The sequence below is a fragment of the Strigops habroptila genome, chromosome 1 (assembly GCF_004027225.2).
Source record: "Strigops habroptila isolate Jane chromosome 1, bStrHab1.2.pri, whole genome shotgun sequence".
Classification (NCBI taxonomy): domain Eukaryota; kingdom Metazoa; phylum Chordata; class Aves; order Psittaciformes; family Psittacidae; genus Strigops; species Strigops habroptila.
In genome coordinates this window covers 123,554,443-123,571,479 of record NC_044277.2, presented here as the reverse complement: position 1 = coordinate 123,571,479, position 17,037 = coordinate 123,554,443, and the positions used below count along the sequence as shown (strand labels likewise).

At 41.5% G+C, this 17,037-nt stretch overlaps 1 protein-coding gene across 2 annotated transcripts in view; it reads left to right on the top strand.

Annotated features, from left to right (window-relative positions):
- The first annotated feature begins 439 nt into the window (after positions 1–439).
- Positions 440–17,037, top strand: part of SLC25A13 (solute carrier family 25 member 13) — a 101,110-nt gene continuing 84,512 nt past the window's right edge. The window contains exons 1-2 of one of the 2 annotated variants that reach the window (XM_030488444.2): positions 464–519; positions 2,783–2,797. In XM_030488444.2, coding sequence (XP_030344304.1) covers positions 508–519; positions 2,783–2,797 — 27 coding nt within the window. In that variant the 5' untranslated portion in view covers positions 464–507. Of the gene's footprint in view, positions 520–2,782; positions 2,798–17,037 lie in introns of both variants that reach the window. The other variant, XM_030488454.1, reaches the window with a different exon arrangement.

The following is a 17,037-nucleotide window of genomic DNA, read 5'->3' as shown; positions in this document are numbered from 1 at the left end:
CACTGCTTGCCCCCGCGTCCGGAGGCATTTCCTCGGGTTAACAGTACGAATCACTAATTGGCAACACGGTCACTTGGGACCCTCCAGCAGCCGGAGGGGCTGCAGGGCCCCTCAGAGCTCCGCGTGCCCTTGGGGTGACCCGGAGGGCACCAGCTATAAGCTGATGAGAAAACCGGGGGCAAATCTGGTGTTCCTCACCGGGGTGCCGCGATGCCCGCCCCGAAACGCCTGCGGCCCGCCGCTGCCTGAGGCCGCATCTCCCGGCGCCTCGCCTCGCTGCCCGCAGACCCCGCTGCCCGCCGCGGGGCCGTGCCGTGCCGTGCCGGGCGATCACGCGGGCCGCAGCCGGGCCGGGCGCGGTGCAGCCAATGGGCCGCGCTTGGGAGAGCGGTGACGGCCGGCGCTGGCGGGCTGGTGCGCAGGCGGGGAAGCTGCCTGCCGCGGTCGGAAGGGAGGGGAGGGGAGGAAGGGAAGGGACGGGAAGGGGGTGGCCGCGCCGGGCACAGCATGGCTGCCAAGGTAAGTCACCGCCGGCGGCGGGCGGGGAGGCGGCGCGGGCGGCGGGCTCCCGGCGTGCGCCAGGGCGGCCGTTGGCGGCGGGGAAGGGGCCGCGGCGGGAGGGAGGCGGGCGGCCGCCGCGTTTGACCTCGGGCCTGTCCTTGGCGAAACCCGGCGGGTGGCGCCTGCTCCTCCGCGCGGCGCCGCGGCCCCGGGGGAGGAGGGAGAAGGTGGGTGGGCTGCGGGGCCGTGGGGCGCCCGCGGCGGGCCGGGCCGGGTCGGGTCGGATGCCGGGCAGCGGAGGGATCCCCACCTGCCAGCCGCGGGGAGCAGGCCTGCGCTCCGCTCGTCATGCACCGTCCGCGGGTGCTGCCGGCGGGGTGCAGGGCAGCTGGTCCCGCCGCACCGGGCGGCTCTCACCGGGGCGGCCCTTACGGCTGCCCCGCCGGGAGCTCCGCCGAGCGCTGGTAGGCCCAGCCGTGCCTCGGTGAGCGCCCCGCTAGACACATACCTACACAGTATAGACATGCATAAACATGTGCATCCATACGTGTTGTGTGTACACCTATGTTTTTGAGGAGAGGATGCAGTGGATCCTTAGGACGGCGGCTGGCAGGTCAGGACCTCATGGGGCTCGCCATAGGTAGTGATGTTGGCGCTGCCCCGCTTGCAGGCCTTAGCATGATAGTCCCGTTTTGCTTTTTCTCCCCTTTCCCTCATATACCTGTTTTTACCTTCTGTTTTCACATTCAGTTATAATTTCCAAACAGTATTGTTTCTTAATGCTCTCCTGTCTGATACCCGTTAGGCTTTTCCACTGTTTCAGAAAGATAAATTAATTGAAATACTTTAATCAATTGTTTAATAACACACTTCCACTTCAGGAAAAAAAAAGAAATAGCCATTAGTTGGATCAAGGCCATATAAAAAGTAGGTATTCCGCTTCTAATGGCAGATAAAATTCTGTGTGGTTTTGGTGTTTCAAAACTTACTACTAGGCTTTCATTTCTTGAATACTGAGACTTAAAATAAATTGGGCCATATCCTGCTCTTGTTGGAGCCAGTGGTGAAACTTATATCAAGAAAACATTGTAAAACTTCCCCAAACAACACAAAGCCTCATGTGTGCTCAGTGTGAGCAGAGTCATGTGCTCCGTTATCTCGGTGAGTTCATGATACAGCTGCTACTGTCAGCACCTACCTCACTAAGAGCTTGGGTAATCTGGAATGCGTGCTGTTTTAATGGATTGGGCAATATGTGATTCCTTTTTGCCAGGGTATATGAAACAGTCATCCCCAAATATTATGTTTAGTATTTATAAACCTTAATTGCCCTGTCTAGCGTTTTTAATTTTTTCCATTTTTTTTTTTTTTTTTTTTTGGCTTGCCCACTGGTTCATGCACACAGCACATCAGTTACATCTTACCAAACTATCATTGTTAAAAGACTTAAAAGTCTCCCATTCGCTGAATTTATGAACCTGTTACTCATCTTTTCCTCTCCAAGCAGCAGTTCTTAATCTGCAATCCATTTGAATCCACACTAGTCGCATGTGCTTTAAAAATGTTGTACATGTGGTTAGTGTTTGTCTAATCAGGTAGAAATGCGTGCACTATGCTACATGGTTGCATGGTGTCCTTCTTTTGGCTTGGCTTATGACACAGCTCAAATCACCAGAACCTATACAAGCATATGTTGGAAAGGCGCACACTTAAGGAAGAACTGAACTGAATATTGTAGGTTTCTGATTACGTCAGGCTTGGCAGAGAGATACCTGATAAAAAGAGTAATGGCTTGTCACTAGTGTCATAAGCATCCTTGGTGCATTGCAAGACAGCGGTACAGCACTTTGTACTGCAGGGCTTACAGCCCTCATGTAGCTTCGAAAGAAGGCTTCTAGCTGCAGGCTTGAACGTGTTTTGAACATATTAAAAAAAAAAAAAAAAAAAAAAGGCAGAACTAGGAGCAGCCAGAATGGATTAATTATTAAGTTACCTTGTGCGACTTCAAGGGTTTTTATCTTCCCGAGGTAAAAGAGTTGCTGTTAAACACTGGTGAATTTCTATTTTTATTGAAGTCACTGGCAAAATGTAAGTAGCATTTTGTACTCTGATGATAACTGGATCTGAGCTCAGGTTCTGCAAGCACACATATGAATAACTTTGCCATGTAAAGAGTTTCTGGGCCTGAAGTTACTCACGTGTGCTTGCAGGCACGGGCCTTGATTTGTGTTCTAACTTCCTCACTGATGCATCTCAGTAATGTTTGCCTTTTTCACCTCAGCCAAACAATGGACTGGTGAGTCAAATGATTTTTCTAAAATCCCTTCAGTACCTTTTCCTTGCCAGTATCCTGCATGATTGCTTCCTTTAATTTTTTAATTATACCCTTTTAGGCATATGAGTCTTTGGGATTGAATATAATTGTTCTTCACTTGCAAGATTTCAAATGTTGACATTTTAAGCAGACTCTAGGAATTCAGTCTGTCAAAAGGAAAACCCAGGCGGGATACTGTTAAGGCTGCATAGTTAAGCACTCAAGTATCAAGAAGTGGGCAAAACGTTTATGTGTGGAATCTTTAAAGTTCCCCAACAATGCCATTTTATTTTCTTTGTTGTATGTTACTCAGTGTCTTGCAATTTACGCAACATTTTAAGCAGTGTATATTGCACATGAGTGTCTTTTCTTAATTTTTGAAAACGTTTTCTGAAAGTGTTTTGTGAAAATTGCACTGTAAATTATATTTGCACAAATTGCCAATAAAAACTGCAGCTGAGAAGTTGCAGTAGATTTTTACCCCATTGGTAACTAAATTACCATCCTGGGCACTGGCTTCTTTTTCTGAATTGCAGAGAAAACAGGCTGTGTGGAAAGCCTTTATGGTAATGAATGTACAGAGCAGTAATGATGTTCTATACGGTGTGTCATGCTCTATTTCTTCATTTTGAGTGTTTAACAACGTAATCGCAAAGTTTTTTCTGCCCTTTATCCAGATACTTTTGAAGAGAAGTTACATAGTCTAGTTAATGCCCTTGCCATTCACCTGGTGTGTACCTTACGACAGAATTAACTGTGCCTGTTGAGTGAATGTAAGCTACCTTTGGTCCATGTACTGCTGCACAGTTCTGGGTATAGCTGTTGTCTTATGCATGTGCCAAGTGTGACTTGCTATCTTTCTAAAGTCCTGCTGCTTGGTAAAATATAAACTTATTTTCAGTGGGAAGTTCTAAGGTACTTCTCAAGGAGACCTCTTTCCACAGCAGATTTTGCCTTTGCCATGGTGCTACTTTTGTCTGTTCCACTTAAGATCAGAAATGGATATTTATGATGGGAGCTAGTATATATGTTATATTTAAACTTTGTATTTCATAACCACTAAGCTACATTCAAAACAGTTAAAAATTGCATTAATGAAAATTCCAAACTTGAGTAATCTGAGTACATAAATTAAAGCTTGGAAACTGTGTAAAAACAGTGGACTTAGCATGGAAGCACTTGTATGCCATTAAATTTCATCTCTGCTATAGACAGCATGTGAATAGATTTTGACACTTGTATTGAACTGCATAGTACTGATATAGGAGTTGATATTTAAATACTGTGGAACATCTCTGTGTTTCTAATGTAATTGTGCGTGTGTGAACTTTTATCCATTGGGCATATGCTGGTTACCTCTATTACTCAGAATGTATGAGTTATTTTAAGATTATTGTCTTATGAACAAAGTGAACGCAGATACTACATGTGAAAAAGCTAACTGTAGCATGACTGTTCGAGTGAAGGCATGAACCTTACATCAGTACCTGGTGGGACTACTTGCATGCTTAAGTTTAAGTGCATGTGTAAGTCTTCTTGAAGAACAAATGCCTGACTCTCAGAAATATGTCAGTAAGGTAACACAAAGAGATTTGTTGCTGACTTTACTTACATGATAATATTTGCAATGTTTCTAATGCAAAGTAAAAAAAAAATCCGTTTTGCAGGTTTTTTTATATTTAACATTTTTTTTTTAAAATTCTCTTTCTGCTTGTGTTTTTCTGGAGCTGTTTACTGTGGAAGCTGTATCAGTTATATGTTCTTTCTGGTTACTGCCATATTTACCTTTAAAATCCTAAACCTTGTCGTATCAAAAATAGTTTTTCCCCATCACAGGTACCTTGTAGGTCTTGGTGTTAATATAGTCAGACATTTCCCACTGAACAACCCAGTCCTGCAAGAGGCATCAATCACCTTGACTGAATTAATTGGAGTTTGGTGAAAGATTGATGCCACTGGCCCTGGCTCTGAGGGCCTTTTTGTGTGCAGAAATGATCCGATTCCTGCACTGGATGGTGTGAATTAAAGAGGTCTGGATAGGCAATGGTTGAAATACAAACACCATGGCAATTCAATTCTAAATTAGTATGATTCCAAGCAATGCCAGAACTATTAGATGCTGGTGCAACCATGCCACCTTGATTATTTTGCTGCCATTCACACCCAGTGTGTCCCTTTGTGCATCTTACAGCTCCATCATGCCTCTCTTCATTCATCTCCCTCTCCCATGTTCCTCTCCCCTGTGCTAGCAGTAGGGTGGGGGTGACTGAGGACAGACTGAATTCACTCTTGCCTTAGATAATGCTATTCTTCCCTTCCTCCAACAAATTGGAAGAGAAGAATTGCATTGCATTGCATGTGGGTTTGTTGGGTCCTTGGAAAGGAACAGGTGAGGGATCTTAGCATCATGATGGGTTACTGTGTCCATGAGGGGAGTGGAGTCCCTTACGGACAGGCTCCAGCTGCTCCAGCTGCTCAATGAGATCAAAATTGTGGGGGGAAAGTGGTTGGTGACTAAGGAGAGAACAACCCCTGTTTCCCTGAGACATCACTGAGTTTGTGTACTGTAGAATTAATAGTGTTATGACACCTAATGGCACCACAGTAGTTTTTTGCGGTGTGATAGCACCACATAAGATCCATGTGGAAAATGACGTGTAGTTACACACATCATTCATTGATGTGTAGTTACATTTTGGAACTGCACGTAAGTGTGTAAATTCTTAAAACACTTTATGTGTCGTAAGATTCTTTTTTCCACTTTCCCCCTTAGAAAAAACCACATGTATTTAGGCTGCTTATGACTTATTACTGCATCTTAACTTCTTAAGAGACTAGAATTTGCCTGATAAAGGGACACTGAATTTCTGTGAGCGCTGATAACTTAAGACCTTTTCTAAGTGCAAAGTAGCATGCATGATGACTGCAACTGAAACAGAGGAGAAAGCAAATAATTTATTCCTCTTCCCTGTCCTCCCCGCCATTGTTTATGTGTTTGGTTTCATTCGGTTTCTTTTACTGCACAAGTCCTGGCTTATGACATTTACACCTAGGAGGACTACTTGAGTCCTAGTCCCATGAGGTGCACAGCAAATTAAGGGTCCCACTGGCAAGAATAATGCCAGGGAAGGCACTCGTGGAGCGACTCTGTTGTGAAGAAAATCCATACAGCTCTCTTCTGCAGTGAACACTGTTATTACTCTGGGGGTTTTGCCTCAACTGACTTTATCTATTTCCTTGTGCTACTTTCACCCCACCTTCCTCCCCACTTCATTGTCAGAGCGAGGTAGGGGCAAGAGGAGGTGGTGAAAGATGTTGGATTATGTCTTTAGTATGCTAGAGAGGTAGTGATGGGATCACATGTTGCACCGGCCAGTGGTTTTTACAGTTTTTTGAAACTTGCTCTTTTCCATTATGATGTCCCTGTAAGAGGATTTGCTGGATGTCCTCACTTCATGTCTAGCTCTAGCAGAGTGTTACTGGACCCAACATTTACGTGTATATCCTTACATGCATCTCGTCTGTCGTGATGTCTACAGGAAAGCATTTAAAGTTACCTGGATCTTACCACTTTGGGAAGTGAATTCCTCCTTCTATGCAACTTTGTGTCCCAGGAGGTTAGAGAAGCTCTTCCAAGTGTACTTCAAATGATAACGTTAAAGGCACTCTTCCTGATCCTATAATGTAGACAAGCTTACAGCCCTAAATGATAACAATGTGTCTTCTGACCAGTTTGTTTAGGCCAATATCTATTTTATTTGTCTATGTTGTCCAAGGACTATGACAAGGAGGTATGTGGTACTATATTTCCTGGAAGATGGCATGAATGTGCTGCTTAACTTTAGTTTAAGTTTTGCTTTCGACTTATGGAATTGCTTCTGCTTTGGCTATAGAATGGCTTCATCATACCAAATAGAGCCTGTATGTTTGTATGGTGCCAAACCTAAACTTGCATTAAGCCTCTGGGCACCACTGTGATTCTGCTAATCATACTGGTTTGCTTCAGCTACAGCACGATCTTCAGAAACAGGTGATGTTTTATGGTGCTGGATAACTAGGGATAGTAAAATGTAAGGTTGCATTTTTTTATGGTGAATTCTCTTTTTGGAAAGTATCTGTATCTCAGTCATTTGCAGGGAGATAAGAGGTCTTTATAAAAACACTCTGTCTTATATTGCTTTGGAATAAAGCAATTTCAACTGAAGCTTTGTTAAAACACTTAAAGGAACACTGTCAATTTTCATAACATTTTAAAATAATTTCATGCTATTTACAATACCTTAGAAACGTGCAATTGCAGTTACGTTCTTTACCAAAAACGTTGCTTGGCCTGCACAAAATCAAGTGCGTTAGAGGATGATTGCCCATAAGGATTGTTGGGTTGTTGGAATTTTTCTCTAAAGAAGTCAAAAAAGAAACATCTGAGAGTGGAGAAGTGAATGTGTATACACCAAACTATGTGTGTTTGGAGAGGAGACAGAAGGGACAGACTTGCCACAAGCCTGATCAAATTCGTCTGGTTGGATACTTGTGAGGTGCCCAACCTCAGCTGCTGGATTCATATGCTTCCAATGCCTTGCATGCCTGGGCAACCTGCAAGAACTGTTTCTGTACTGACCAGTAAAGTCACTTTTTGGGTCTCCTTGAAGATCTGCCTCAGTTCCTGGCTTACTCTTGGCCGTGTGAAAACCAGAGCCTGGAGTTTAGGCAAATAAGGCTTTTTGGTGTTCTCTGGATGAACATCTCCCTGCCTAACTTTTAGCCACTTGGCTTTGTAAGCAGAATTAGGAAACCTCTCTGAGGTGACCTGGAACAGGTACCACAACAGCCAGTGTGCTGACTAGGGAGCATCTAAGTCAGCCAGTGGGAAATGAAAAAGATGGGAATGTCCCAGGAGGATCTTCAAACAGCAAGGCTTGATCTCTGTTTCAGGCAGGGAGGCTGTGTAGTTAGCAACACAAGGACTAGGGCAAACAGAGGAGTGAGCCAGAACCCAATTCTATTGCTAGGAATTAGGGCACCCAGCTGGGAGGGGGGAGATTTGGATTCTTTGTTGCCAGCGGTTTTTATGCATTTTGCATGAATGATACCTCTACATGCCGGAGTTTCAGAGGGTTGCTGTGCATGATGCTTGCTACAGTTAAGCCAATGCATATTAGGTGTGTTGCATGCATGGTTGCTGGGCTGGAGTGGGGACGCCTGGTCAGTGGGCCTGAACTGTCTGTCCGTGCTGAGCCAGGGCTGCGGCAGTTCTGGATATGCGCCTTGGTGGAACTTCTGGAATCCTGAAAATCTTAAATCGCATGTGCCTTTCTGCTCATACAAGGATTGTTTCTTGCATCATGCTCTGACTGAGGTAGTGGAGCGTGCTGATGGGTCTGACCCTTGGAGGCCGAGCAAAGTGGAGTTTGCAGATACACAAACACACATTTTATTTGTAGAGAGTGCACAGAGATTGGCAGACTTGTGCCCAGACAGCCAACCCTTTTAAAAGTAATTCTTATATCTTCTTAGTATCGTCATTACTTTCATAGTTTTAGGAGGATGACAGTTCTTTTTTTGGAGTCCTAGTGTAGGCTGGACCAGGCATCTGGGGCTGGTTAGTTGCCTGTTTTGCCTTCCTGATGATACTGGGCTGATTGTCCCTCGGCTCTGGTGCCAGGGCTGAACTCACTGCAGCTGTTCTATTGGTTGGGTTGATGTGGAGAGGTACCTGTTTGTTTCCTCAACCAGGAGCAGGTTACTGCGATTTTTAAAAGCCAGTGGTAGCCATGAAGCTGTGATTCAACATGGATGATAGTGAACATTCGGTAGCAATAGTAGGGTAGTGTAATAATGCTGGGGTAAATTAGAGTGGGTAACTGACTTGGCAAAAAATAGCACAGTTTTTTTTTTTTTTTTAATATATATGCTTAAATTGGTTTTGCTTGCTTTAAATCAGATCAGTTCCCTAGTATGGAACTATTATACTAATAATACGCTGCTTTCCCAGCAAAGCAGTATAAAGTTATGTGGATAGCATGCTCTAATGTAACACCGAGCACAGAAATGTCTTAAGCTGGAAATGTACAAAGGGTTGTCTTGTATGACAACTGTAGAACCATTTAATGCCTTGCATTCATATATATTTGTTAATTTTCCACTGCTCAGCAGAGAAATGAGAAGAAATTTTTTTTACCAAAATTAGGTCTGCTGTTTGCTGTGGATCAGGCAGTTCGTTCACTGACATCCCTTCATGCTTGTCTCACAGTGAGATAACCATAGAGGTGCTAGGGCTTTTTCCCTAAATGTAAGAGGCATGGTGCAAGAATGTAGCCATGGGGATGTAACTGTAAGTTTTGAATAGGCAAATTGTGAGATTGTCATAGAACTAATTGGTCAACTGATGTGCTCACTAGTTATTTAAATGCCAGTGGGCAACAGTCAACTTTAATGTTCAGAAGAGGGAAATAAAAAATGGAACTGAAACACCACGAAAACTGTGTCACCATTTTTCTCGTAAATATTTGTATTAAATTCTTTGAAAGTCTTTTGTCTCATTTTCTCTATGTAGCCCAGTAACTGGACTGATGGGAGCATTTTTAAAATTTGATATGAATTTTCCATGGAAGCAGAAATAAAGAAATCAGACTGCCCTTGCAAATGGTTTAGTGTTGTGTTCTTTTTGATTTTTGAAGATATGTCTCTGACTGGCTTATTTATGTATTCAAATGTGAATTGACTTTGCTGTGGAAGGAATAACTGCCTCTTGTTTTACGCAAGTTTATGGTTGCATTTGCCCTGATTAGCCTGACTGGTCCCTACATGTTTTTCTAATGGTGCTGATCAATTCTAGCTCAACACCACACACAGAAGATGACTGCAGTCTTAGCCTGCAGGAGTCAGGCAGCTGGTAAAATCCTAACTCTGAGGCATTTTTCTCCCGTTAGAAATGTGGGAGAGTCAAGGGGAGTGAAATTAATGGTGAAGATGACGGAGCCTTGCACATGATGCAATAATCCTTACGGTTTTATTCTTAGATTGGTAGTTTTTTGATTACTGATGCACATGTGAATTGTTCAGCAATATGGCATTTTATGAATTATCCATATTGAAATGTATAAAGGTAAAAATGAAGACTCTAGCTAAAAATAGGTTTCATGCATTTATGTTTAAGGTTACTGTTGTCTTTATGGCTGTGACCTCCACATCACCTCAGTCTTGCTCCCTTCCAGCCAGTTCATGTTAGCTTAAATAATGTTGTTGCTTTATTTATCCCTTCAGCAGGAGACTCAGTCTCAAAGGCTTTGGACCAGAGCTAGGGGGAAGTTAATATCCCTCTGGGAACAGGCACCTGGACCTTTTATGGAAGTCCTCATTGTGGTGTTTTTGTATTTTTATTTTTTTTTTTAACCCAAATATCATATTTCCAAAATTTATCCAATTTAAGGTTATTGTTATAAATAGTATTACTGCAACTTGTGATTGCTTTATTCTAAAATATGTTTCCATTCTTAAGTGACACATTTTCTTTACTCTCCACATCTCCTGTCTGTGGGATAGAGAATGCTTTTGTCCCCGCAGCAGCCTTTCAGTTTGTGATTCAGCCTCACAGTTTGTGATTCTTCTCAAGCACCATCGCTTGAGTTTACTGAATTTAGACGAAGGCTTTTTGGGAATCTGGGGCTTGCCATCAGTTAGAGCTTCGTTTTGTTTTAGGACATAGTTACACCACAGTGTTTGCTGTGGAAGCTGAGAATTTTGGTTCTCACCCAAGCTCTCAGTCAACTAGTGTCCAAATAGCCTCTTGTTTTCAATAGATGTTGCAGATTTTTGTCTCCTTAGTCTTTCCACATTTTTGGCATTCTTCCCATTAATATTTTGGATAGTTGTAATTGCAGCAGATAGGACAGATAACTGCTCTTGAAACTGTTAATTCTTGCTCTACAAACTGTCCTTACGACAGGTGAAGACTTCCTAGCCATATTAACGCTGTTTTAATTATTGCTACTTCTCTTTGATTAAAAATAGGTGCAAAGAGTGAAAAAAGATGTTGACAATGCATCTTATATCATACTGCTAGATTAATTAGATTTGATGTAATGTGGGGAGAAATGCACAGACGTGTCTTTATTCAGACATATAGAATCACCTTATTTGTGAAGTGCAGTGCTTCACAGGAAGCAGATGAAGAATGTACTGCTCCAGCACCTCTCTTGGGTATGTGGGACAGGAATGTCTGACAGCCAAACAGGCTGGTCAGGGAGGCAAATGGTTACTGATACGTTGTAAATTGAAGAGTCTTTCAAAGCCTGACCTTTTTAAATAAGCACAATAAATGCTTTGTGACTAGCTTATCTTGTTTTCTAAAAGCTGCCAGAATACAGAATTAAATTCACCCACTAAGGTCTAAGTTCTGGTAGGCCAGCAATGATAATCCTAGAGTTGTAGTTATCCATTGAACTATGGTTAGCTGAGATAAGGCACAAATTATATAGCTGGAACTTGATTGTGTCTTCTGTTCAAAGCAGAAATATTAAGAAAATAGTTTTACTTGAAGGGTATTAGTATGTAGTCTCTAATTTTTTTCCAGTTTTCAGGTCCCACCGTAAATCAATCCCATGTGAAGATAATACACCCTCAAACTCTTAAACTCTAGTTTTTAAAAAAAAAATCTCATGAGTATAAAAATTTCAAGGCTTTTAAAGGCTATTTTTGCAATTATGGGGACCTATCAAAAGAATAATACATGTGCTTTTTACAGCTATGATTTTTATATCCTTGATGATTAGGGCAATTGAAGAATTGCAAAGAGCAACTTTAATTCCAGAGCTAAAATATGGAAGAAAGTGTCGTGTAACTAGATGACCATAGTTATTAGGCAACCTTATAAATAGGTAGAAGCAGACTTTTTTTCCCCTCCTCCTTCAGATGCCTTTATGTAATTAGTGCTCTGGAGTATTAAAACCTTGGCTGTTGAGCGAAACAGCTGCTGAGCAAATTTAAAACATAACATTTCTGAGCCGTTGTGGACCCGCACAGGGAGGCAAGTGTAGGGGATCAAACTCTGAATGCTTCTGATATAGTTGAACAAATTTTTTTTAAACTGAAAACTTTGGGAGAAGGATGAGAATTCCATTTGTTATTTCCCCAGTAGAGTTTATTCTTTCTCTCTCTTCGTTTGTGACACTGTAAACTTGTGGGTACTTCCTTCCTAAGTGAAATTGATTTGCTGGAATTCAGATTGTTGTTGAATGCCATTGACCACAGATTTTTCCAGCTTCATACACAATTTTGTATTTATCTTGCAACATATTTCAGTTTCTGTAGGTGAATACTACCTGATCTTTATTCACCGAAAGTTTAGAAATGTTCCTTCCTAGAGCCCAGTTTCATTTCTGTCTAAGAGAATAAGTTTAAACTTACCAGGAAATGGAAGGTTCAAAGAAGGTTCCTTAGCAGGTTGGAGTCTTTTTTTTTTTTTAGTGCTGGCTTTGCAAAGAGACAAGGAGAGAACAACAAGTAGCACTCTGTTCTTTGTTTTTCTTTCTGACTTTGTGTTCTGGGGAAAATGTCTGTAGATTTCAGGATATGGAGTCATAGAAGGGCACACATTTTTCTGCGTTTTTCCTGATAGTGTTTGCATACTGCCTAAAAGTGCACTTAGTCAACAGGGGAGGATGCTTTCACAAGGATGATCCCGAGCCAAATGCCAATCATCCAGCCAGTAGGAGGAAGAAATTCTAATTGTCTTCATATTTATGTTGCTATTTCTTATCTCAACTTCCCTGAACTCTCTCAGCCAATAGACCTATCACTTATTTGAGGTTTTGGGGTTTTGCCTCACTCAATGGATTCTGGGAAGTTAGCAAACGTGCTCACTTCATCTAAGTAAAGTGGTAAATTAGAATAGTTTTTAAGGAATAAATTAGAGCAAATTATTCAGTGTTGGAGTAGCTTGAGCGGCATCTGACTACATCTTTCATCAAGGACTGATAGGTGTTAATCAAAATGCAGGTAACATCTCCAAAACATAAAAGGCCATTGGCAGGATCATGACACAGATATTCTGTGTTGGTGCATGCAACTGTGGTTTGGAGGTCTATGTTCAAATGTGTGCACACATGGTGGTTTCCTGCACTGAGAAATGAGATCTCCTGCCTTAATGCTTCTTCCAACTTTTGCGTGTTTGTGGTGTTGCTTCGCATTTTTTTCTGCAATTCTTATATGCCAGATGCGCACTACAGCTTCTTAGTCGAGTCTCTGGACTGGTGTGTGATGTTACAGTGTGGGAGAGAGACTAGGATGTTGTCCTGTATCAGTAGCAGGGCAGGAGGCTCCCTACTTAAAGGACTTAATTGAAAGGTATTTTCTGCAGTAGCAGTCTAGTGTTGTCATGTATTCTTTGATTACGTGAGTTTCCTGTCTCACCCATCCATTGCGTGACCTGATAGATAGGTCTGATTTTAGGATAGCAGAAAAGAGGTCTGAAAATTAGTATTACTGAACAAACAGTAGGCTGTTCGTTATTACTGTTATCTTTCTTTGCCTTGGGAATACGAACCATTTCCACTCTGTCCTGGATCCTTAGCTACTAAAATCTCTTGGTCACGTATTTTATTATTGTAGGTTTTTATCATGTTTGACAAGTACTGTTTGATGGAACATCACTGATTTAACAAATCTTTAGCAGAAGAAGCCCTTAAGTGAGGCACTGAGTATGAAAAGCCATTAGAAAACACTGTGGTATGTAAAAATACTGTGTCTGCTTGATTCCTGCTCTCAGCCCATTGTGCAGTCTGAATCTGACTAGAGAAATCTTCACGTGTTTAGGGGAAGAAATTTTTGAATAATTTCACATTTCCATTAAAATAGTTTTTGTCATTGACATCAAGTCAGCCTTCCTCCTTCCTGTCACTTCACCTGTCTAATGCTGCTTGCCATTGTGTGTCAGTCTAACTGGAAACTACTTTGTAAAGATCATGAATTAGTCCCATGTTGACGCTGTTTAAAAGGAAGAAAAACATGGCAACAACAAACTTCCTACAAATGCTTTTACTCTGTTCACACGCCCAAATCAGTTACTCGGTCTGCATCTTTTCTTTCCAGACTGACTAGTGTGAAGCAGTGGATTTAGGCTTTTCTGCGTTGTGAATGTTGTGCTGCGAAAGTTTTGGGCTTCTCTCTTCTCACAGTAAAGAAAATGAGGCACTGGAACAAGTTACCCAAAGAAGTGGTAAATGCTCCATCCCTGGCAGTGTTCAAGGCCAGGTTGGACAGAGCCTTGGGTGACATGGTCTAGTGTGAGGTGTCCCTGCCTATGGCATAGGGTTGGAACTAGATGATCTTAAGGTCCTTTCCAACCCAAACCATTCTATGATTCTGTGATAGTGGCTGTAAACCTCTTGCAATTTGCTTTTGGTATTCCGTTACATGTAACTTACAGATTCAGTATCTCAGTTATGAGAATAGCCCAAACCCACTTAATTCTCAAGTGTTTGAATATTCAACCCAAATAATGTAGAATTAAAATAGCACTTAATACTTCCTTATTCTGTATACCATTGACAAGTTAAGGATATTAAACCAGCTTTTTCCCTTTTTATTGTGGATGGGTGGGGTAAGGAGGAAGGAAAGAGGGCACTGAACTTTTGAAAATTATGGAAGGAGCTTAGCAAAGTATGCACAAAAATACACTATTTTCCTTCAGTGTTCTTAGAAACTTTTATACAGAATATAAGTCTACAGTTCTTTTGTGGCTTTGAAAGCTTTGGAATACTTTGTGTTGTGTGTGACCCACAGTTTGATTAAACAAAGGGATGTATCATGAAAACTAGTGTGAGATGTCCTGGCTTTTCTCATCGCTGATTGAAGACTTTCTGGGCTGGCACAGGTTGCGAAAGCAGTGAGGAGTAACCACTGATAGATTGCCTAGAGTTTTCATGAGACAAAGCGTTATCTTTTGTGCATTTCAAAGGGCTGGATCAACTGGTCAGGAAGAAGTTTTTGGAATTTCACTATGTTTTGGACAGTTGATGGCAAAAAGTGAACTACGTTGTCAGCTGATACCAATAGCATACTGTGGGACAGCAGATGTGTTACTCTGAATTCAGGTCAGGGTGCTGACATCAACCCAAGTATCCAAGGAATTAAATGGAAGAAGAACTGGTTATTGAAATGTTGAAAGAATAGTGCTAGAATTTCTCTAGTATCTGAAACTCTGCTCTGCATTTGGTTAATCTGGTATTTTTAGATCTTGGTTTAACTGCAGTGCCCCCGGAGAAGATGGAAATACCTTTCCGGGGGGGGGGGATTTAATTCTGTTTTTCCCTCTGCTAAGGATGCCTACCTGAAAGTAATTTTAGGGATTTTTTTTTTTTTTTCTTAATTCCTATTTTTAAATCAGAGTGCTCAGTTTGACATTATCATCGTTTCCACTGCAACCACATGATCTCACAAAGATATTCTGAGGGCAATGCTGTAAGAGTAAATTTAATGTTTTAATGAAACGGTTATTGCTTTGTGCAAATGTATGTAGTGAAATAGACTCACAGATGAGAAGTCCAAATCATTCAAGCTAAAATCAGAATGGTTCCTAATTAAAATGTATTAAAATGCTGGTAATGTTTCCGCAGTTTCTTAAGAAGATGAGAAGGTTTTAATTATTGTTGTCAGGTATCTTACAACTTTTGCAAATCACAGAGAGTTATTGTGAACTCTTTAGTGATTTTGGCTGAGTTGTGGCAAGTCACTTGCAGATAAACCTGTAGTATTACAGTCACTGCCTTACATAAACGATTTAGGTCTTCATTGGATTATTTGATATTCCCACATGAAACTGCAAATTATTTCCAAGTACCCTTTTTGATAGTTTCAACTTTCTGTTTGGGTCCTTAACAAGGATTAAAGCCAGGTTGGACGGGGCTTTGAGCAGCCTGGTCTAGTGGAAGGTGTCCCTGCCCATGGCAGGGGATTGGAACTAGATGATCTTTACGGTCCCTTCCAACCCAAACCATTCTATGTTTCTAGGAAGGTCATACACTTACAGTGGCCTGTGACAACTGTGTAATCTGCTAATATGTAAGCACAAAGTATTTGTTTACTGACTTTTGAATTATAAAATATTAAACTGCCTTTATTTTGTAATTGCCCTGTCTTCAGGGTTATCATCTAGTACTTTTAAACTGAAGCTCTTATGATGGCAGTCGGACAAATGGTGATACCACTGCTTGCAGGCAAAAGAGAGCATGTTTGCAAACTCATATTTTGGCATGTTTGCAAACTCGTATTTTGAGATGACAAAAATTTTCAAGGGGGAGACAAATATTTTGTTATGTGAAAGTGTAGTAGGTTTTCCATAGTCAGGTTGACTAGCATGTTTATCTGGGAAAGGTGAATAGTTACTGTGACTACTTCAGCTTTCACATAGAATGGGCATGCTCCCCATGACCCAATACTCAACTGTGCTGAGTGCTGTACGGATGAAAAATAAAAGAAAAAAGAATATTATCTTTTTCCTTATTGTTTCAAGTAGCACAGTGTTACTATTTGCCCAAGTATGTGATGGATTTCTGCTGTAATTTTTGTTAGCTTAGAGGAAGGGCTCCTGACCACAGGACTTAAGATTTTCTTTGAGTCTCATCATTTATAGCCTTTAATAAGTTTGCTTTGTGTGTGTGATGCTGTTTCCATTCTGTGGTTGTCTTTTGTTCTTTTTAAGGTAGTAGAATTGGATCCATGCACACGTAAGGATTCATGCCCACTCCCACATCTTTCCCAGTTCTCTGAGCTGCTGAGGTGTAGCATTTTGAATAGAGTTGAATAGATGGATTTGAGTATAAATAGGATCTTGAAAAGTGAACTTCTGTGTTCAAAGAAGAAAACACAACACCGAAACAAAATACATCTGCCTGTCAGTTATTCCTACATAATTCCTGTCATGCAATTATTAGTCAAGACATGTAATGTATAGGAACTTTCCTCCAGCACATTTCTTTTACTTGCTTATTCACAAGCATGAAGTCGCAAATAACAACAGTTACTCTAGCAACAATCTGAGACAGACCTTTCCATAATTTATAGGCACGGATTGCACATCCATATAATTTTTTTTTTTTCTTTATTACAGAATTAGTAGCTGTCTAAGAGCAGATCATTCTGTTATGATACCCCTGTATGGCACTGCTCCAGGTTTGCTTTCTTCAGAGGGTACCAGGTTTTTGTTTATTGCTGCAAATGATCCT